The 24173-nt window shown below is 32.5% G+C and overlaps 3 protein-coding genes across 3 annotated transcripts; 2 read left to right on the top strand and 1 right to left on the bottom strand.

Moving 5' to 3' along the window:
* Positions 1-725: 725 nt before the first annotated feature.
* On the top strand, positions 726-4065 carry LOC107621314 (serine carboxypeptidase-like 45). The gene is made up of 9 exons (XM_016323343.3): positions 726-981; positions 1409-1513; positions 2081-2176; positions 2303-2472; positions 2712-2996; positions 3090-3214; positions 3316-3408; positions 3492-3609; positions 3682-4065. Exons 1-9 carry the CDS (start codon positions 726-728, stop codon positions 3829-3831), a joined length of 1398 nt encoding a protein of 465 aa, XP_016178829.2. The 3' UTR covers positions 3832-4065.
* Positions 4066-5303: 1238 nt separating this feature from the next.
* LOC107624265 (10 kDa chaperonin, mitochondrial) lies at positions 5304-5995 on the bottom strand. Its single transcript, XM_016326753.3, has 3 exons — positions 5784-5995; positions 5555-5694; positions 5304-5476 (listed from the first exon to the last, which is right to left on the bottom strand). Exons 1-3 carry the CDS (start codon positions 5886-5888, stop codon positions 5428-5430), a joined length of 294 nt encoding a protein of 97 aa, XP_016182239.1. The 5' UTR covers positions 5889-5995; the 3' UTR covers positions 5304-5427.
* Positions 5996-7070: 1075 nt separating this feature from the next.
* Positions 7071-7888, top strand: LOC148582012 (uncharacterized). Its single transcript, XM_088494990.1, has 2 exons — positions 7071-7370; positions 7646-7888. The coding sequence occupies exons 1-2, from the start codon at positions 7071-7073 to the stop codon at positions 7886-7888; spliced, it is 543 nt and encodes a 180-aa protein (XP_088351116.1).
* The last annotated feature ends 16285 nt before the right edge of the window (positions 7889-24173 follow it).

Here is a 24173-nt window from a genome sequence, read left to right as displayed (position 1 = left end):
TGGAGTAATGTTACATGTACACTAAAATCAGTCTATCAGTATAAAATATATGTTAAAATATAAATATATATTGAAAATAAATTAAACCACACATATATTTATACACAAATACATTGATAACTAATTTTAATAATTAATTTTAGTGTACAAATAACATTTTTACATACAATGCAAATCATTCATTTCTCCAAGCAAGCTAGCTAGCGGGTTCATGCAAATTGAATTCAACAATAATAGTAATAATAATTATGGTCATAATAAATCTAGTTTTAAACTAGCTATTTATTAGATAGAATTTTTGAAAAATATTAGAGATTATTAGAATTTATTATTTTTAGTCATTATTTAATTATCAATTCAATTTTTTTAGTCTAATTCTTTTAATCTAATAATCTAACAACATACTTTATTTCATATTTTTAAATACTTAATTATTTTCTAATATTACTCATTTTTTTTCTCTTGGACGTATTTTTTTTTGTAATGAGGTCGTGAAATTCAATGTTGTTAATTAAAAGTATAGAAAAAAACAACAAAGTCGGCAGGAAGTAGAATTTGCAGGCTATAGACTACAATAATAATTGAAATTTTTGGATCGGATTTACATATTAATATATTCTCTAATAACACATTTAATTAACCCTTTGATTACTATATATATAATATACTTTGAGGTTGAAGCCTCATCATCAAAACTAAACCTAGCCACAACTATAATAATCACGATGATACTAATTCATAAGTCACACACTATGATTGCATCATTTGTTTCAACACTACTACTACTTATTGTGGGAGTAGTGAATTCATATCCGGAAGGCGATAAGATAAGCAGTTTGCCAGGCCAGCCACGTGTCACATTTCAGCAATATGCTGGCTACATTACTGTCGATGATAACCATGATAGAGCTTTGTTTTATTATTTTGTTGAAGCTGAATCAAACCCTGCTTCCAAGCCACTAGTTCTTTGGTTGAATGGAGGTATATATCTAATTAAGAGTGATTTAATTTAGTATATTAAAAAGAACAAAAATATATTATTCGCACACTAAAATCAGCCTGAAATATATTTATGTATAAATATATGTGTGGTTTAATCTATTTTTAATGTATATTTGGTGTACTCGCAATGTAATCGTAAAAAAAAAGAATGAATGATTTTTTTAATGGCCAATTCTATAGTGCTTATGAATTAGTGCCTAAATTTTGTCTAACCTATTTTTTTTGTAGTAAATTTTGATTTTTTAAAATTATTTATTTTTATATATTTTAAATTAAATATTAATTATTAACCTTTTTTAACAAGTAAGTACCACTTTTTAGACACCAGAACATTCACTTTTTTTAATAATATGGACATTAAATTTAAAGAGGACTAATAAGCTATTATTGTTTTGACATTTTAAAGGGCCTGGTTGTTCTTCGGTTGGAGTTGGAGCTTTTGTTGAGAATGGTCCTTTCAGACCCGGTGACAACAATATTCTTCTAAAAAATGATTATAGTTGGAATAAAGGTAATTCATAAATTGATAAAAACAACAATTTAGTCGTCGCAAATTAATTTTATTATGGAGGCATCGTTAGTGTAGGACGCAGATATGGAGAGTAGGGAAGCTTTACCAGGCTGTGGTGTCAGGAACACAGTAATCGGATCCTGCGAGTTGCTGATGGGAACTCGGACCCTCCGATTTCCTGTAAATTAAAAAAAAAAATTCCTCTCAAACAGAAATCGGACCCAGCGACTAGTATAACGAAATAAAAATAAAAAAAAACCAACAAAAAAAACGGACCTTCCGTTTTGATGAAGACATATCGCACAGTCCAATTTCTCCCATGTGAATTTTGTATACAAGCAAAACGGACCCTCCGATTTGTTTACAAAATTTTCAAAACAAAGAACTCGGAGGGTCCGATTTCTTCTTTCCCATAATTCGGTGTAGTACCCCACATTCCATAACCCGGCACAACACCTGCCCCTCTTCCATAACCAAAAAAATTAGCCTTTAGTCGTCATGTGTAACATTGGTTATATATTAATTATGTTAATAATGTTATTTTCTTTTTATATTATCATATTACAGAGGCAAACATGCTATATTTGGAATCACCAGCTGGAGTTGGTTTCTCATACTCTAGCAATAAATCTTTCTATGACTTGGTTACAGATGAGATAACAGGTTCATTAATTAATTTGATACCACATTTAATTTCATTATGCATTATAGCGTTCTGTTCTAGATTTTTGCTGATTAGCCAAAAATAATTAATACGAGAATTAATAAATATTAAATTTTTTGGTACAGCAAGGGATAATCTTATATTCTTAGAGCGCTGGTTTGCTAAATTTCCTGAGTATGCAAAAAACGAGTTCTTCATTACTGGGGAGAGCTATGCAGGTCACTATGTTCCACAACTTGCATTTCTTCTTATTCAATCCAACACCACCTTCAATGTTAATCTTAAGGGAATAGCGGTGAGCACGTACTGTCACGTCATTAAAAATAACTAATTTTAAAATATACTATGGTGGAAACTCATGTGCAATCGACTTCACGTGAAGTTGATAGATGAGAGCAGTTAGATATGATTTGATTGATTTGACTAAATTTTCATAAAATGGTTCTCAGTTATCAACTTTACGTGAAGTCAACTGCAACTGAGTTTTCACCATATACTATTTAAAGATATGAATCTGATTAGATGTATATGCAGTTAGGGAATCCTCTGCTGGATTTTAATGTTGACCTGAATTCGGAAGCGGATTATTTATGGTCTCATGGGCTAATATCTGATTCGACATACGAACTATACAATACAATATGCAACTCTTCTCAATATATGAGAGAATCTATAGATAGAAAGATTAGTGCTGATTGTGCAAGAGTAAATAATGTATCGTCCACCGAGATATCCGATTATGTTGATCAATATGATGTCACTCTTGATGTTTGTTTGTCACCAGCCAAACAACAAGTTTATATGCTCACAAATCAAATGGTAGGTAATTTCTGACCGTGGTTTAATCTATTATGTCCTCATCATTTAATTTAAATTTGTTTGTTTAATTTGTTGTTCCACCACTATATATAGCATGCTACACAAAATATAGATGTTTGTGTGGGAGATAAATTAGTGGTATACTTAAATAGGAAAGATGTGCAACAAGCACTCCATGCTAAACTTGTTGGAGTTACCAAATGGTCAACTTGCAGCACGTAAGTTCAATAAATTGTGAGCATTTCTTTTTTGAATTACTAGCTATGTTTATATTTGTGAATTTAAGTTCAATAAATTGTGAGCATTTTATATGTTACAGGGTTCTGAATTATGACTATCATAATCTAGAAATACCAACACTTCCTCTTCTAGGTACATTCGTTGAGTTGGGTATTCGGGTTCTCGTATACAGGTATAGGTAACATACGTTGTTATTTAGTACGTAGCTTCTCACACGAGTCATGGTTCACGTATATAAATCTTTGCTTTGTGCAGTGGAGACCAAGATTCAGTGATCCCATTAATTGGGTCAAGATTTCTGGTGAATGCATTAGCCAAAGAAATTGGACTCAATACAACAGTGCCCTATGGAGTCTGGTTTGAGGGAAAACAGGTTAATTAATATAATGATATTTTTATTCAACAAGAATGTAATTTCACTGAAACTTTATTATATTAATTATAGGTAGCGGGATGGACACAAGAATATGGCAAGATATTATCATATGCGACGATTAGAGGAGCATCTCATGAAGCTCCATTCTCTCAACCAGCCAGATCTTTAGTGCTACTTCAAGCATTTCTTCAAGGAAAACCACTTTCCAATAATATATGAGCAGAGATGAATAACGCACCCCTTACTATTATTTTTTTTAATCAGATATGGATGAATAATATATACTTCAAATAATGCTCTTTTTTTCTTTTAGGTGAGCTTCATATCTGCCATAAGTATGTAATCTCAAAATCTAACTTCGATAAAGAATTGAAATTGCGTCTTACATTAGGTCGTGGTTGTAATATTAAATCTCAACAAAATAAAAGTTAGTTTTGGTTTCTTTTGTTTCCATTGTTATAATGTTTTATGTTTAATTATGCACCTCATATTAAAATACAAAATATACATAAAAAATAAATTAAATAAAGGGTAATGTTAAATAACCAATAACTTTTTTGAACATGAACAACCACTAATAAAATAAAAACACACTACACCTTCAAATTAACCACCCAAATCTTAATATCAGAATAACCATCTACACATCTAGTAAAATAAACATTCGATATATCTATTGTTCACATTATTGTTCACATTATTCACCAATGTTATTGGTTACCTATACTTTTCTATAAATAAATTATGTGCTAGTCTTAAGAATAGAGTGGTCCAATACAAAGTGAGCAGAACAACGTATATAAGAACATAGTTTTGGGTTAACGATACAAAACTGTTATTATCCTTTCTTTGTGATCTAGAGTTTGAACCCCAAGTAAGAAGTGAGAAAGAAAATAATAACAAAACCATGATGAGAAAAAAACTGGTATTAGCAAGATACATGAAACCCGGTTCTATGGTGACATTTTGCACTTTGTAGATAGGAAATCCTCTCCTCGACTTTAAAACTGACTTGAACTCTAGTTGTGAGTTTTATGGTCATGGACAGATCCAAGTTCAGCATATGAAATCTACACCAGTCTGTAACTATACTAAAATAAGAAAGGAGACACAAGATAGACGTTTGTGCTGAAGACGAAACAATGGATATACTTAAATAGGAAGGAGGTGCAAGAAGCTCTCCATGCTAAGCTTGTTGGTGTGTCCCTGAATAATCAACTTGTAGCGAGTAAGTGTTTTCTTTAATTGTAATTCTACACATCAAACTTAAGAATTTAAGAATTTACATGCGACTATAAAATATACTCTTGTGTTCATTTAGCTTGTCACCCTTGTATTACAGAGTTACAATTATGACTATCATGATCAGGATTCATACCAAAATAAAATATACATTGCAATCAAAAATTCAAAATATACCTCAGAAAGAGCATTACTGGGTACCGATTCTGAATGTGAAGTTAACACTAGACCGAACCAAATTGTAAAGAAAATCCTATGAGCAATACTATGATAATAGAATTCAATATTATGCCTGATTCTTCTTTACTCACACTTCAGAATCAAGAATTCTGGTGCATTGGATCACCATATATATAACTCGATGATTTTCATTTCCAATTGATTAAGTCTGATTCCAATATATGAGATACCAATGAAAGGAAAATGCTTAAGCAAGCAAACACAATGCATTAAAAAAGAGTTTCCCCATTTGTTGCAGAAAAATGGCTTGTTCCAACAGCAGACAACATACATTAAAAATGATGATAACAGAAAGAAACAGGTCAAATTAAGCAGAACAAGAATTGGTACAAATCAATCATGCAGCGTCCCCAGTATGTCTTCATCTCTGTAAAGATGATACCTACACAAAACAAACGCGATTAACATATAATATTGAACATGTACATGTAAACAAATGATTACGATTACGATTACGTACTGTTTATCAGCAAGGTTGACCTCAGTTCCACCGTATTCAGGCAAAAGCACAGTGTCGCCTTCTTTAACAGAAACCGGAATTAGATTCCCTTCCTTGCTACGAATGCCAGGCCCAATCGCAACTACTTTTCCAGAATTCAGCTATGAAAGTAACACACACATGCCATTTAGTTACTAACCACATCAATAAACCATGACGGAAAACAAGGAACTCAAATTCAACTACTAACCTTGGTGGATTTCTCCGGCAACAAGATGCCGGCGTTCGTTTTCGATGGGGGAACGATCTTCTCCACCAGAACCCGATTCAACAACGGAACCAGCCGCTTCGCCATTTCTCTCTCTCTCTCTCGCCTTCTAGAGAATTCTGAATCTCAGGTTCTTTGTTCGCCTCAGTTTGGGTTTTTATTTCCCATGTTAGGGTTTTACAGAGGGTTTAATACAACGGGTTCTAGAATCTTCTCTTTACATCTCGTCTCTTCTATTTCCCTTTCTCTACAAAATTAATATTTAATTCAAGTTTCATTTTATTGAATAATTTTGTTGTTTATGTATTTTAATTTAAGAAGGTTTTCCTAAAGGTAAGATTGGATAGTCTTCAATCCTAAACATTATATTACACATTTACATACATATGTAAAGGTTTTATCTATTATTTGGTTAATCCGGATGTAACATATTAAAAGATAACGTTTTTAGCCACTTAATATGTTTAGATATTATATCAAATTTGGAATCGAAAAAAAAAGAAAGAAAACTGGGCTGGACTTTTTCCATGAGAGATCAAACTAGGCCTAGTTAAATGCCAAATAAGCCCAAATGAGATCCAGACCACAACAAATGAGTAAGCAAAAAAAATAGACAAGTTCTATCAGGGCCCATTTTTTCAAACCTCGCCAATAAGTTTTGTTAAAAGAGATAAAAACTCAAGTGCAAAAACAAAAGAGGTAAAAGCCTATGATTAGTGATCCCAACAACAATAAAAGCCCGTTATGCTATCTATGATTTTCCTTTCAAGAGAAAAACTCAAAATAGCCTCGACAATTACCTCGAAAGACAACCATGTCCTTAACAAAAAAAAACTCCAATCCGTCCCTGACAATTACCTCGAAAGGACAACGAGACTCCTGTCCCAAAAAAAATTCAATGTTGTTTTTTTTTTTTCTTGGAGGACTCGTCCTTTCGATATAATTGTCAAGGTATTCACTCTTTTTTTTTTAAAGAGAGAAAAAGAGATTATGACCAGGACGAGCAGTTGTGGCTTCAGAAATCAAGAGCTAATTGAAATAGAGATGGGGATAGAAACACTAGGTATTACCATATGAAAATTATTATTCGAAGAAGGAGAAACAAAATTCTGAGCCTCAAAAATGAGGAAAGTGTTTGGAAAGAAGAGCAGAACAATCTTAAAGAAATGGCTGCCACTTATTTTAGTAATCTCTTTAAATAAGATAAAATTTAAAGAAAGAGATGTCAATGCACCAAAACTTTTTTTTCCTGTTATTGAAGAGAGAGTCATGGGGGGGACCAGAGTTACTGATGCAGAAGAGATTAGAAAAGCTTTCTTTGATATCGGTGCCTACAAAGCTACTGGGGTGGATGGCATTCCTGCTGCGTTCTATCATCATAATTGGGATATTGTTCACAAGGAGGTCGTAGAGATGATCATCAATATCTGGAGAAACACTAAGAATGTGAAGTTGATAAATGAAACCATGCTTGTTCTCATCCTCAAAGTGGACAGACCAGAATTCTTGAATCAGCTTCGGCCTATTTTTCTTTGCAATGTCATGTATAAGGGTCTTTCAAAAAATATGGTTACTAGATTGAAACTTTTTCTCAAAGATAGAATTTTTCCTTTTCAATTTAGTTTCGTACCGAGTAGAAACATTCATGATAACATTGTGATTGTTAAAGAAATGGTTCATTCTATGAAAAAAAATCAAGGGAGCAGGAGATTTATGTCTATAAAAATTGATTTAATAAAAGTCTATGATAGAATCAGCTGGAGTTTCATTCATGATTCTCTTTTAGAGTTTGGAATTCCGGATCAATTGTGCACTTGTATTATGAATTGCATATCTTCTCCCAGCTTCACTGTGTCGTGGAATGGCAAAGAAGCCAATCTTTCAACCCTTCTCGTGGTATCAGGCAAGGGGATCTGCTATCCCCTTACCTTTTCGTTATTTGTATGGACCAATTGACACATCTTATTATGGAGGGAGTTGATAATGGGAGCTGGAATCCGATGAGAGCTGGGAGAAATGGACCTCAAATCTCTCATCTCATGTTCGCTGATGACTTGATCTTGTTTGTTGAGGCCTCTTCGGAGTAGTTAGATAGCATTCAGACTGTGCGCAATAGATTTTGCAAGACTTATGGTCATGCGGTGAATAATGAAAAAACCAATATTTAATTCTCCAAGAATGTCCCTTTTCGAACTAGACAAGATGTTGCTAATAGAAGTGGTTGGGCGGTATCTTGGGGCAATTATCCAAGGAACCAAAATTAGTAAGAACCATTTCAATCACATCAAAAATAGTATTAGTGCCAAACTTTAGGGGTGAAAAACTGGTTGTTTATCTACGGCAGGTAGAGTCACATTGATGCAGGCTGTAATGGGAGCTATGACTATTTATCCAATGTAGCATCTAATGGTTCTTAAGAGTATCTGTAAATTCATAGAAAAAAAATCCAGAAAGATTTCATTTGGGGAGACACGGCTACAACAAAAAAACGCATTTGATTAGATGGGAGAAAATTTGTACTCCTAAAAATCAGGGTGGTTTAGGATTCAGAAAGCTCAACAAAGTGAACGAAGAGGGTAAAACATCATCAACAATCCGCAAGACCTTTGGATCCAAGTTATGCTTAGGAAGTATGGTAGAGGTTGTTCGATTTCAAAGAGTGTTCATACGTATAGTGGAGACTCGCATCTTTAAAAAAGTATTGTTAACATTTGGCCAAAACTTTTGATGAATACTAGTCATATTATTGGGAATGGTAAAAAAATCAACTTCTGAAAAGAGGATTGGATTGCACCAGGTTCAAAACTCATTAACCTGACATCTCTGATACTTATGTCAGGTGAGGAGAATTGTAAACTAAAAGAGTATATTTGCAACGATGGAACCTGGAATATTAACATGATGGACAATTTATTCCTTAACCATACTATAAATAGAATCAACTCCATTAATCCCCCCAGACATTATGAAGGAAAGGATACTCTTTTCTAGAAACCAAACTCTCATGGTGAATTTACCATCAAGTACGCTTGCCAAACTCTTACTAATAATGATCCCCTTTCCTCTCTAATGTGGAAGAAAATTTGGAAGTGGAATGGCATCCCAAGAGCCAAACAAATCAAGTTGCAGATGGACTAGCTAATATGATTTTGGATTGTGATCAAGAATTTATTTTGCTGGATCATTCTCCTCCTGATTTTTTTTCTGGTTTGGTGTAGTTTTTTTATATTCTAGGCCTTTGGACCTCCACGGGACAAAAAAAAAACAAAGAAAAAGAGATTAGGGAAAAAAAAAAGTGTCAAAATGTATGTCCTCATGTGTGGAACGATGTTAATTATAAGTTCATCCTAAATAATAAAAGAAAGCATGCTTAAAATTCTGTTAATAATGATTATGTAATTTCAACAAGTGAACAAAAAGTGCAAGTGGAATAAATCAGACAGGTTGGCTATGATAATGGTTGTTGATTTGACCACCCTAAACCTAGCTAGTTTTTGTTAATGTATCAGTTCTCATCATACCATCCTGGTCCTGGTCTCAATAATCATATCGATTCATATATTAATGCATGGTTGTTGCATTATTTTGCAGTTAGATCGAGTATACAGTGCTCTACTACTATTTCTAAAAACGTCCACATATTATATAATCTTGTTAGAATGACCCATTTTTCTTATTCTTTAAAAAAAATGTATATATGTTATATGTGCGTAATACATAAAAAGTCTTAACCATGTTCTATTAATACTTCAAGTTAGCATGTATATATGCATTGTTGATGACTACCACATCTTAATTAATTTAAAATTTTTTTTGGATAGACCACCAAAAAATACAATCGAATTATTTTAGGATTGACAAAAATATTTTTAAATTTTATTATTAACAAAAATATCTTTAAATAATTTAAAAATGTTCGAAAAATATCTAATTGTGATTAAAGACCTGCTCTATTAATGAAAGAGTGTGATGTGACTCATTGCAAATATTAGAGTCTTATTCACTACATAAAAAATTCAGTTTGCATATTACTTTTTTTTTAACATAGAACGTCTCAATTTACACATGTATATTTTTGTTACGTTTTAAACAATTTAAAAATATTTTTGTCGATAATAAAATTTAGTGTCGACGATAAAATAATTCAGATGCATTTTTAGTGGTTTACCGGACGTGGTTCACTATGGTGATCAATGAATATATGTAGGGTTATGCTAGGTAACTAATAACTTTCTTGAATAACATAAACAACCACCGATCAAATCAAAACGCAATACATCTCCAAATTACCCGCCTAAATCTTAATATTAGAATAACCATCCACACATCTAGTAAAATAAACATCCGATATATCAATTATTTATATTGCCTACCTATACTTTTTCATATATGTATAGTAGTGTAGCAGTTATGTGGCAATGATGGTAAGAGGGAAGAAATTTGGGGGGAGGGAGGGGTTTGACCCAAGGCTAAAGTAAAATGTGGAACATAAAAGAAAGGTTACACCAAAAAGTGAGAAATGGTTCTTTGCCCTAATCATGCCGCTTGTACTCATAACGACATTCCCCATTTTTGCTCTTGTTGCAATCCAAACCAGATGCCACTCATCATCATCATCATCAACAGCAACATTTATATTTATAATTATTTCCCATCAAATTCAATTCATGAGGTGCTATGCTGGACGTGGGTCTTAAAACTTAATACAAACAAACACTAAAAGTAAATAAAGCATATGTAGCTAACAACTCCAACTCAATTACATATAAATTTAACTTTTTCAAACTTATATTTATATATGTTTCTTTGCTTACTCATATCACATTATTTCTTCAATTTGAGTGAATAATATGTTTTTCTCCAAATATATATATATATATACAAAGTCTTGACAAAGTATATTATACAAAGTCTAAAAATATAGGTCCATATCATAATTATATATATCAAGTCTTTCTTGAATTTTTTTTAGCATAATAATACAAGGAGTGGTCTTTGACATTCCAATTACTTGGTTTGAACACTTCAGAAGAGAGAGAGGGGAGCAATATTAGACCTTGAAGTCATCAGAAACACAATTATAATTAGATTGTGACAAACAAAAGCAAGTTGTAACTTTTTTCGGAACCTTTATATAAGGATTGAGAGATTATGTCATTTGAGTTATAGTTTATTCGCAAAAGCAAATAGTAACTTACAATTTCATCTTTAGATCAATTTAAGGATTTATATATTTTTCTTATCTTCAAATAAGATTTGGAATAATAAGATTAAATTAAGAAGTTTAAAATTTTTTATTATTTAACATATCCATTTCCGTTACAACCAGTATTGGATTTTTTTGTTTGAGCCATACGAGATGAAATTCTCATATACAGTTTTATTGTTTAGGTCCCTCCTCATGTCAACACATTCTATTGTTTAGGAAGAATTACACTTTTTTTTTTTTACAAAAAATATGAGACTCGAACCCACAACCTCTTAATTGAGTATAGAGAGACTATACTATTTGAGTTATTATTCATTAGCTAGGAAGAATTACACTTACTTGCTTTTTAGTCCATATATATATATGTCCGCATTATGATTTCACATTATTCTATTCTATATCATCCTAGCTCTGATTTTTCACACACGAGCAGGCATTGATTTCTCTTTGTTTTGTTCCACGTACGCCCTCACAAACTTTATATAATTCATGTCTTCTCATATCAATTAACTTCTAATGGAAGCTTGCATATTGTGATGATGGCAAAATGAAAAATTAAATTGTGGACATACATACATAAGTGAAATTCTTTATCTTAGTTTATATTTACAATTACCCCTTTTTCTTCTTTGCGTTATCTTTTACGTACCATATTTTACAGTGCTCTAGTGAGTATGATCGATGGGCCCTCTTCAAGAACAAAAACAATCCCTGTGCACGGGTAGAGGCAGAAATAGTGTATAATTTGACACTACTACATCACCTAAAATAATTGAATCACATTTTTCTTTCTTACTATACATTACATTGACTTGTATTTTGTATATATTTATATAATGCTATGGATATATCGTACATCTATATGTATAGGTATGCTTTTACCTATCTTGGATACCTCGTTGTCCTTTCGAAGTAATTGTGAGGGTCGAATGAGAATGAGGTATTCACTTTTTATTTTATTTATTTTTCAAGTTCTAGGTCTTATTATGTTGAGTAGTCTAGGTCTTATTATGTTGAGTAGTGTAGTGAGTGATCCTTCGTAATTAATGAGACGTGGTTAAAAGGGATAAGGAAAATTATAAAAAGGAAAATTGAAATAAGACACTCTTCACTCTCCTTAGTTTTGCTCATTATATTGTCTATGCCTTTTACAATGCTCTACTAATTCAAGATCTACTTAGAACTATTAAATGAAACACCAGCAAAATATTTATTTTTAGAAATTGAGACTGAAATTGAGATTTAGCATTATGTTTAGTAGTCAGTGATTAAAACTAAAATTTTAGTCCTTTCAGTATTTTTAAAAAATAAAAATATAAAAAATTAAAATTTGTAGAGATAAAGTCCAAAATTTTAATAATATTTTTTTAAAAAAAATATTTTTATTTAATTTTTTAAATTTTAAATCTATTTCATTTTCTATATTTACCTTAAATTAAACATAATATTAAGACATAACTCAATCTAATATATTTTACACTAAATATGATACAAAGACTTAATTTAATTTTTATCTCTTAATTTCTATCTCTTTTCGAACACAACCTAAATGTTGCTTGCTTACTATAAAATTCACATTTTCTAAACATAAAAATTTAATCATTCTTTTTTTTTTTATCTTATTAATACATAACACATTTACACTGCATACTCACACGCATTAAATAGATTCATATTCCACTTCTAATTTCAACCAGATTCGAGTCTGGATGCATGTGGCTATTTGAGAAATACAAGATGTGTCACTTGAATTAGGTCTCTAACCACAATAATCATTATAAGTATGAGACAACACTTTAAAATTATTTTTTGGCATAAATTAATTAAGCTTACTTAATTTTTATTACTTAAAAAAAATGAAAGACTAGGCGATATGATTAACTCAATACATACTAAATAGGTACACATATACACCCTTAATAAATTGTATTTGATCATATATTAATTTAAGAATAATATATTGATTTAGTCAATAACATTTGAAATTTACAACTCATAAATATCAGTAATTAAGACCCAAAGTCTGTATATAATGTCTCGGAAAGAATTAAAGAGGCAGGAGAAACCATGCATTATTGTGCATTTATATTATCTTTCTATAAAATATTAATAAACTATAAATGTGGATTCATAATCTCTCTTAATAATTTTAGCAACTTCAGATAATGAAGCTTGATTGGTTATTTTTTATAATATTTTTGGCGATCATCAGCTCTTGTATGACTTTCATGTACTGATCTTCCAAATATATCAAAAAGTGACCAAAAACATAATCATTTGTAATAAGAAAGTATCCACTACATGCATTCTCTGAAATTCACCCCCTACCCTCTTTAATTTCAGGCCCACAACAAGCTCTTATTTCTTCTTTTTTCATTTACTATATGGCATTCTCTATCTTCAGGTTTAATTTAGAGTGAATACTCCATAATTATTTCGAGAGGACAACGAGAGTCTCAAGAAAAAAAAAAATACTAAATTCGACTTCTGATTTTTTTTGGGACAGATTAGTCTTTATGCTAAAAAAACAACATTGACTTTTTTTTTTGTACAGGAGCTTCGTTGTCCTTTCGAAGTAATTGTTAGAGGTCGAATTGAGTTTTTTTTTTTTTTTTGTCAAAAATTTCGTTGTCTTTCAAAATAATTGTCCAGGACTATTTTAGGTTTTTCTCTTTAATTTACTTTTTCGTTAATTCTATCATCCTTTTTCTAATTCTCTTATGATGCCAATTAAAGAGACTGAATCCCAAATCTTCTACAGCTAAAGGCTCAAACTTTTCGTTATCTTGTTTTCCAAGTAAAAGTTTCATTTGATCCATATATAAAATAATTACAATTCAATCACGCCTTATAATTAATCAGTTCTTAATAAAATTTAAAATTTAGTTTCTGAAATGTATTCACAATTCAATGAAAATTGACCAGTTATTAGGGGGGAAATGATATATACAAAATATAAATTTATAAAATATTAAAATCAAAATAAAACATACCGGTATCATTTTAGAAACTAAATTAAATAAATTTTTGCTCTTTGTTTTTCGTTAGCTTTTCATCAGTGAGATAAAAATTATTTGTGTTAAATATACACTAAAAATTAGCTACTATGTTAAAAAATACCTAATAAAAAAATTTATTATATTATTATAAATCAGTTTAATTATTCGTTTATTGAAATTTTAATTATTTTACTATGACAATTTTAATTATTCTATTAATTAATTACTAATTAAAAAAATTATGTGAATCAATATAATTATATATAGACTAATAAATTTAATAACTGATGTATATATAACATTTTTAAATTACAATAGATAGGAATTGCTATAAGACCCATTTAATTAATTAAAGCTATTACGGTGCTTTATCATACTGTGTTTGGGTAATTAAGTACGTGCCCACTTAATCATATCCATGCTAGGTCCCGACTATGATGTAATTGGATATGAATTTATTAATTATTTATGCTACCGTGATCAACTTTTCTCTTCAAAGGAGTGATTATGTTATTGACTATAATGTTTATAAAACAAGTTTATCTCATCCTTTTTGACTTAATCAATGTTCTCAGCCGACTCTTTTTCTCTCTTTCATTTCCTTAATTAGCTTCTTACTCAAATGTGTCTTCTTCTGTGATATTCTTCTATCGATTTTGCTCATAAATCAATCTTTTTAAGTTAATAATTCACTAACAAAGTCGTAAATGAATAAAACAAAAAAAAAAAGTTAATTCATAATATTTTCTTTTCTTCCGTATGCAATAATCAATTGTTGCCTTAAAGCTTTGCTATATATGTTAGGCTGTGTTTGTTTTCGAGAACAAGATAGGATAAAACATTAAGAATAAGATAGGACAAGATATTGATAGATAGAGACACAAAATTTTATGTTTTTGTATTCTATTTGGTGATAAATTAGAACAAATTATGAAAATCTAATTTATTCTCATTTTTTAATTCAAAAATTTTGAGATGAAAAATATAATAATAAAAAATATAATTATAAAAAATAACAAGAATAATGAAAGAAAAAATAAAAAATAAATTATGTCCCTTGTTAGTATTTTTGTGTCTTTTCTGTTAAAATGGACACAAAATACATTAATTCAATGTCTCTAAATTATATCTTTTCTGTCAAACACGATTTTGTGTTTCTATCTGTCTCAGTGTTTTAGTGTCTTATCTCTGTAAACAAACACAACCTTAGTACCATTATTATTATAAAAATTAGTAATTCAACTTTCACCCAAAGAAGGAAAAAATCAATAAAGAAAGAATAACTTGAATTGTGGTGTTAATTACGAGCTATATATATGTGAATGAAGAATTAATGACAAATTTAATAGGTCTACATATACCTGGTTGGGATCTTAATATTTAATTGGGTTTAGTTAATATATACCTTAAAAATACATTATAAGATTAGTATTAATAGAATATTTTAAATATTTTTATTTAATAAATAAAAAATAAATATATTAAAAATTTAAATCTTTTATATTTAAAAAAATAATTTATCATCTTAACATGTATTTAAAACACAAATTAGATAAATTCTATTTAATTTTATATACGGCCGAAATTTTTCCAATGGTATTCACCAAAAAGTATCACATTGATTCTGTAAAAAAAATATAAATAAAAGGAAAGTGTCACATTAATCAATTACACACGTGAAAGTATTAAGGTCAAGGAAGACATTGAAAGAAATTATTACTACAATAATTTTTCTAGCTTACACGCCTTTATCTTCGAGTTTATTTTTAGTTTTCTACACTTGCATTAGCTCACTTGTGATGGGATAATAACTAATAATAAGATTTAAATTTTATTTAAAAATTTATTTTTGATCAATAAATTATAATATATATAAAATAAAATTTAAATTTTAAATATTTACTTAAATGGATACCAGCTCAAGTTAGTTACATTTTCTTTTTCGTTGATAAAAAATAGTATAATTGTATATAAAAATAGTTTAACTATTATGTCGATCTCTATAGTTTTACTAAATTTTTAATTAGATCCTATACTTTTCTTTTTTAATTGAGTCCCTATACAATATCAAATTTTGTAATTAAGTCTTTGCCGTGACAAAAATATTGAAATTAACATAATATTCCGTTAAACAAAATAAATATGCCTAACATTTAATTCAATATTCTGTATAGTTTAACAAAATATTTTATTAATTTCAACGTTTTTATCACTACTATAAGAACTTAGTTACAAAATTTAATATGATATAGGGAACTAATTGAAAAGAAAAAAAAATATAAAAATCTAATTAAAAATTCGGTAAAATTATACGAACCGACAAAGTAATTAAACCAAAAACTATTAGTTACCAAATCAACCAAAATATATTTATGTATATATGAATTATTTTATTTATTTTAATATATATTTATATGAATGACTTATTTGATTTCTAACATTTTGTGTACAGGTAGTATAATTATTTTTTTATTATCAACCTAAAAAAAGTTCAGTAAATCTAAAAGCCAACATAATAGATTGTTGCTATAAATTATAATTAAATATGAAAAATATTAGAGGTTAACAAGTTTTATTAATATTAGTCAATATTTTTGGCTAATATTTTAATTTTATACTATTAAAATGTAGTTTTTAGTATTTAAAATTTACTAAATATGGACTAAAAATAATAAATTTTATTAGTTATATAATATTACTCATTAAATATAAAAGATTTGTACTCTTTTGTTTTTAAATAAATGTCTCTTTTTTCTTTTTAGACTCATTGAAAAATTAATTTATTTGGACAATCTCTTTTTCTAAATATACTAATTTTTAATAAATTTAACCCTTTATCGCCATTTCGTGCTGATGGCAAGGAAAAAAGTATCCCGTCTTTTATATATCACGACAGTACAAGTAGGTTTAAAAAATTAAAACAAAATAAATACAAATGAGCACAAAATATAAGAAAGAAAAATAATCAAAGCATGATCAGGAGTCCGCCTGGACGTTAGGAGTAGAATCTTCTAAGGTTCGTCGCGTTCCAAGTCCTGGGTATCTTCTTTCCATTTAGTCGCTCCAACTTGTATGTGCCTTTGTCTTGTACCTCTTTCATTCTGTAAGGTCCTTCTCAATTGGGGGACATTTCCCCTTTCCTTGGGATCGGTGGACCGATGTCGTTGCGCTGCAGCACCAGGTCTCCCTCGTCAAATCTTCGGCTACGTACCTTGCGATTGTAACGTAGTGCCAACATCTGCTTCAGTACTACTTCCGAAAAATGATTCATTGCCTTAGTCTCATCTACCAGGTCTTTTTCACTCGCCTCATCACCTCCTCCCAGCAGCAACCTTGGGCTGGATCCTCCTATCTTGATAGGGATTACGGCATCTACATCGTAGGTGAGCCGGAAAGGCGTCTCTCCGGTAGCAGATTGTGGCGTTGTCCTGTAAGACCATAAGAACGAAGCTAACTCGTCTGTCCACGAGTCTTTCCTCTGTTCCAAGCTCTTCTTTAATCATTTCAAGATGACCTTGTTTGCTATCTCTGCTTGCCCGTTACTTTGAAGGTGCTCCACAGAGGAGAACCTTTGCTTGATACCAAGGCTTGATAGGAACTCTCTAAACTTCTTATTGAAAAACTGTGTTCCGTTATTCGATATCACGATCTCAGAAATTTCGAATCAAGCGATCACTTGCCTCCACAAGAATTTCTTGCAATTTGCGGACGATATACTTGCCAATGGCTCTGTTTCTACCCACTTGGTATAGTAGTCAATGGCCACAATTAGGTATTTGACTTGTCATTGGGCCGTCAGAAATAGGCCTAATATATCGATTCCCCACTGAAAGAAGGGGCGGGAGGCCATGATGGAGCTCAGCTCCTCTGCCAGTGCCTTATGAAAGTTTGTATTTTCTTGGCATCTGAGGCATTTCTTGACATATTCGCTTGCATTGGTCATCATAGTGGGCCAATAATAACCAGCTCTAACGAGCTTCCAGGTCAACGACTTTCTCCCAATGTGGTGTCCATAACACCCCTCGTGTACTTCTTTCAAAACATACTCCATCTGCCCGGGCCGCAAATATTTCAGCAAAGGTTGATTGAGCCTTCTCTTGTACAGTTGACCTTGCACCACCGTATATTTGGCGACCTCTCTTCTCATGACCTTAGCTTCTTCCGTGTTTTTTGGCAAATATTCTTCCTCAAGGAACCGTTGGATCGGGTCAATCCAGGAAGGTGGTCCCTTTTGGCTCTGGACCAAGCATAAAGTCACCGATGGCTCCTTCACCAAACCTTAGATGAGAGACCGATTTTTCACTCTAGACTTGGTATTGGCCAATTTCGACAAGAGATCCGCTCTAGTGTTTCTTTTCCTACGTACATCCTGGACTATCACCTCCTTAGAGCCTTTGCATAAATGTTTGGTTTTTTCTAAGTACTTTTGTAGTATCGGGTCCCAAGCTTGCTGTGTCCCATTTATTTGGGCCGTTACTATCTCGGAGTCACTGTTGACTTCGAACCTTGCTACTCCGACCTCTCTTGCTAGCATTAAGCCTCTAATCATGGCTTCGTACTCTGTTTGATTATTGGAGACCAAAAATTCAAATTTAATAGATTGCTCGTAAGTCACTCCCTCTGATCTTTCTAATATTATCCATGCTCCACTAAACGCTTGGTTGGATGCTGCGTCAACAAGGAGTTTCCAATGTGTATTCGAGGCCTCGAGCGGTTTACCAACCACCTTTACTAAGAAGTAAACCATTGCTTGGACTTTGATGGCATGGTGGGGCTCGTATTGAATGTCGTATTGAGACAACTCTATTGTCCAGGTCATCATCCGTCTCGCTAGGTTGGGTTTCTGTAGTATCTGCCTGATCGCCTGATCAGTTCTCACTGTAATTGAGTGTCCCTAGAAATATTGTCTTAGCCTCCGAGAGAAAACTAACAAGGAGAAAGCCATCTTTTCTAGTATTGTGTACCTCAACTCTGACCCTTGGAGCACCTTACTTTTTCGTGGACTCGTCAACCCGTTGTGTTATCCCTAAGAGGTTGATCGGGTGCTTTGCCTTGGCGATGTGAGTGGTGAACTGGGTTAGGAACTTCAGAGAAATGTCCGCAAAGGTGGTTATGGAACCTTGTAGGAGGAAATTGAACCAACGGATCGCCAGCCTAGGGTCACGGGAAACGCCCGACACCTAACCGCATCTCCCACACCCTCCAGGTTCATCTTGGTTTCGAAGGCCGTGATGTGCTCTTGTGGGTCTTGGGTACCATCATACCTCATGTCAGTCGGCTTGTTAAAGTTCTTAGGTAGGCGAACTTTGAGGATGGAAGAGTGGAAGGGAGCGGCGCTAATTACCATGGGATCTTGGCGTTTCCTTTTTCGCTCCTCCCTACGTTCCTGGCTTCTCGATTTGTCTCGGGAGTACAAGGGCTAGGTATGACCGTCAGTTTGGTCGCGCCCATCGTCCTCCTTTCCCTCATGTTGCCTTTCTCCCGATCTCCTCAACGGGGACCGGGTGAGAGAATGGCTCAGCTGAGCCTCTACGCGTGAGCAGGTGTTTTGGCTAACCTTAGGGTTGTAGCGGTCTCTTGCTGCCAACTCTCTTTCGAGATTTTGAACCCTGTGCTCGAGTTCTTGCATGATTCGGGAGTTGTCACTGCTTGTATCCCTAAATGGACACCTTTCGGGAGACTGCTCGTAGGAGTGGCCATGATCAGAAGGGGTTGGTCACCTCCGAAAGGTCCTCGTACTCAGTCTACTCATGAGGCAGCCCATCTGCCGCTCATTGTTTGCCTCCTTTCCTGGCTCATCCTCCGGGTGGAGGAAGACTTCCATCATCATCTCGCGTCAAGTTCCCATAGACGACGCCATTGTTCATGGGTTCAGATGGTCAGTTGGTGATGAAGTGCTTGGGGTGTTGATGGGAACTTGAACGTGAACTTTAGACAGAAGGAGCTGTGTGCGCGATTTGTCGGTTGGACGGCGGATGGGGCCACCTACAAAGATACTCTGATACCAAAGTATGTGTCCGTACGATAAGGCAGCTTGGTTAGGGTTATGGTGACGTACTTAAGAAAAGGGGTAAGTCCCTCTTTCTTTATCTCAACTTATCCGGGTAGGCCATCTTTTGCCAGGACCCAACCCTCTGGAAGTTTCTACCAAGTAGTAGGATCTCTTCAAAAGATCGGAGGACATGTAGGGCGTTATGTCATATGGATAGAAAGCGGGTCCGTTTGGTGGACCCACCATCTTTTAGGCTAGGCCAGAACAGGTGGCTAACCTAGTTCATAAAAATGGCTTATATAATTCTATAAAAAAAGAGTATGCCCACCGGCAGGGGCGTGGTAGTAGTACTCGAACCCACAAGTACTTATTTCGTCCTTATCCGGTTGAGGTGAGTTCTAATTAAGGGTGAGCCTCTAGTAAAACAAAGTTTAATTTAGTGTATATCCATCCCAATATATATATATATGTATGTGTGTGTGTGTTTTTTTAGTTACTGTGTCTTATTTTGACTAATTTTATGAATTAAGCAGTATAAATTTGACAAATTTAAATTATTAGTCTTAGTCCATCTTTTTTATTAATTTGACAAGTTGTCCAGCAAATTCGGTCCATTTTACTTCTCCTAATTTGATCTAAACTACTAATCAAAACTTTGGCATGTGAATCACTAATTACTTTTTTATTTTAGCGCAGCCATATATAGAATCTATACTAAGTCAACTGTTGTCACAAGCAAAGTTCTTAATTAAGGTGTCCATTTCTTAATTAAGGTGACATTATTGGACAATATAGGAGAGTGGCAGGTTTAATATAATGAAATCTTACACAGAATTTAATACTAATTAACAATCTTCTCACAAGTAGAAAAAGTAATTGGTGTTAATTGACAATTAATAATTAACTCACTCTCCGATCCCTTTATGAATTAAGGATTTAACTATGTCTTAAGAACATATTTTAAAAATATAATAATAATTTTTTTTAATATTTTTATAATAATTTTTATAAAATAATTTTTTTATGGTATACATGTTTAATCTATATTCTTAAAATATAAGTTAGCAAAAACTATAAATGTATGCCTGAAAACTTTTTATTTATTTAATTTATCAAATAAAGCATCCTAGACAAATCATACTCATCAATTTAAAAATAAATGGTGTGCTTCATTCATATTGCTTGGCTGGTGTATAGACCAAAGAACTTGGTGAATATATATACTTATTTATATGGTTACCCAAGAAGAAATCAAGGGCCACGATGATCACATACATGCATTAAATAGAGAGTGCGGGGTAAATTAATGTATAATAAGGATGGAGGATCATTCTTTTGTGGGTTTTTTTTTTTTTTTTTTTGTATATGGAAGTAAAAGTGGTGATATACCTTAACATTGTAATTTTTTATGTTATTTAAAAATGTGGAAGATACATAAATCGGAGGGTCCGATTTCTATACTTCAAATTTTTTAATTTTTTTAACAGAAATCCCTCGGTCCGATTTCTGTTCTCTCACAAATCTCTTAGTCCGATTTCACAAATTCCTCAATCTGATTTTTGTATCCTCACAAATCGAACAGTCTGATTTCTGTACTTCTCACAAATCGGACGGTCTGATTTTTGTTTATCTAATTAAACGGTTCCACGTTTGAAAATAACATCCCATCAACCCACATTTTGAAAAAATACCGTTGCTACTCCAATATCAAAAACAAAATCTGTTCTTTTGTGAACCACATAGATTGACAACTTATTTGTAGTGTATATATAAATATATAGTAGATTAGAAAGCATAGTTGTAATAATCGGACTAGATCGATTGGTTGAACTGGAAAACTGGTAAATCGGTCATAAGATCGGTCTGGTTGAAGTATCTGACCGCTTAAAAAAAACTGGCAGAAATCTATTTGGACTGTGCGGATTTTATAAAAACTGTTGAACTGGCGATTTTGAATAATCAGCCGGTTTTGGTCAAGCCCTCCTAATTCTAAATCCCTCTTTCTTGTTTACTCTCAATGTCACGCAACTGCCCTTTTTCACCAGTCTCTCATTCTCTCTCAATGCCACTCAGCCCTCTTCCTCATCAGTCAGTCTCTCCTAAAATTTCGAACAGCTGAACTCCAGAGTTTAAAAGTCACGATCACAAGCTCCTCTGCTTCGTCTCGCCGGTTCTAATGCGTCTCCAACATTGCGCCGTCGCATCTGTGGCTCCCTGTACTGTGTCATCGCATCTCATTCTCTGGTCGTCGCGTCCTCGTCCGTTGCTGCTGTCACCCCTTGTCAGAGTTTGCTTCACCGTGCTTGGACAGGTTGATTTTCTCGCTTCTTTACGTTTTTGAATCTTTCTATTTGTTTTTTTAGTTATTCAGTTGATTTATAATTTGATTAAGTGAGTAAAGAACTGATTAATGATGTTGATTATGAATCTGTTTATTTTTTATTGTTGTTGATTATAACTTGTTGATGATTATAACTTGTTGATTATGAATCTATTTTTTCAGTAATGATTGATGTTGATTCTTGGCAGTATAATATATATAGGTTTAATAATGGATTGATGTTTTTTTTTTCTAATTATTGGTGTTTATGATTGTTTTTGTTGCTGTGCTAATCATTAACCATTTTATGTTGAAGTTGATGATAAATGTGTTTAGGCTATATTTTGTTCTATATTTCTTTTTCTCTTAGATTGTTAAATGATAACTTTTAAAAATAATCCACGGTAATCAGCTTCCACATTTGTACCTAAATACCATGCCTTGTGATTTCATTTAATTTTCAGTGTTATTAAAACAGATCAAGAAGTTCAAGAATGCAAGATTCAAGAACTTACAAGAACTTAACTGAGTTACGGCAAAAATTAGTTTTTTATTTTTACTAGTTTTCTTGATATGAGCTGCAGCTTGATATATTTGGTGTATTATTGTATATAAAGTGTAGAACTTTGTTAAATCAGTGATTTCAGAGAATAAAAAAATAATTTCATTTTCATCAAGTAATGAATGAGAGAGGTTAGGTTTTATATATATACAAGTGATTGAAGAGTAAAAAATTAGCGTTTGTAACTAACTACTGTAACTAATCTAATTTTACATAATTAATTTGTAAATACAAGTGGGTCTAATATCCCCCCTTAAGTTGGAGCATACAAATTGTATGTTCCTAACTTGGACATGAAGAAAAGGAACTGAGGTTTTGAAATGGCCTTGGTGAAGATATCGGCTAATTGATGTTTGGTTGGAATGTGCACTAACTTGATGAACCTGGTTTCAACTTTCTTGCGAATGAAATGACAATCTATCTCAACATGTTTGAATCTTTCATGGAAGGTTGGATTAGAGATTAATTGAATAGCTGAAAGGTTGTCACAAAAAAGCATGGTAGATTCAGTAGTGATATCCATGAACCTCAGTAAATTGGTCAGCCAAACAACTTCACAAGCAGCATTGGCCATAGCCCTGTACTCAGCCTCGGTTGAGCTTCTTGATACAACAGGTTGCTTCTTACTTTTCCACGAAATTAAGAAATCCCCCAAGAAAGTGCAGTAGCCGGTAGTAGACCTCCTAGTATCGAGGCAGCTCCCCCAATCTGCATCAGTGTAGATTGACAAGTTGAACTTTGAGTTTGAGGAGAAAAAAATACCTTGACCCGGTGCTGCTTTGAGATATCTTAAGATTTGGTGAACTGCATTGAGGTGTGGAACTCTTGGGTCAGACATAAACTGGGCTAGTTTTGTCACTGTAAATGTTATGTCTGGTCTAGAAATTGTGAGATACATGAGTCGTCCAATCAATCTTCGATAGGCTGATGCATCTTCATCAACCTTGTCACCTTCTTTGGCCCTCAATTTAATGTTTGCTTCCATTGGAATTAAAGCTGGCTTGCAGTATAGAAAATTAGTATCTTCGAGTAGAGACAAAGTATACTTCCTCTGTGTAAGTGAAATTTCTTTTCTGAATTTTGCAATCTCTAACCCCAGAAAAAAGTTAAGATCTCCCAAGATTTTTAACTTGAAGACTGATTGAAGCTTTTGCTGTATTTGTTGTACCATATCATTATTTGCTCCGGCAATGATTATGTCATCAACATAGAAGAGTACAAAGGTGATTGAGGAGCCTTCTCCTATAGAGAATAAAGAATAATCACTCTTGCATTGACGAAAACCATGTT

The sequence above is a fragment of the Arachis ipaensis genome, chromosome B10 (assembly GCF_059453495.1).
Source record: "Arachis ipaensis isolate K30076 ecotype BB chromosome B10, ASM5945349v1, whole genome shotgun sequence".
NCBI lineage: Eukaryota > Viridiplantae > Streptophyta > Magnoliopsida > Fabales > Fabaceae > Arachis > Arachis ipaensis.
The sequence above is the reverse complement of the archived record's forward strand: the minus strand, read 5'-3'. Positions and strand labels throughout refer to the sequence as shown.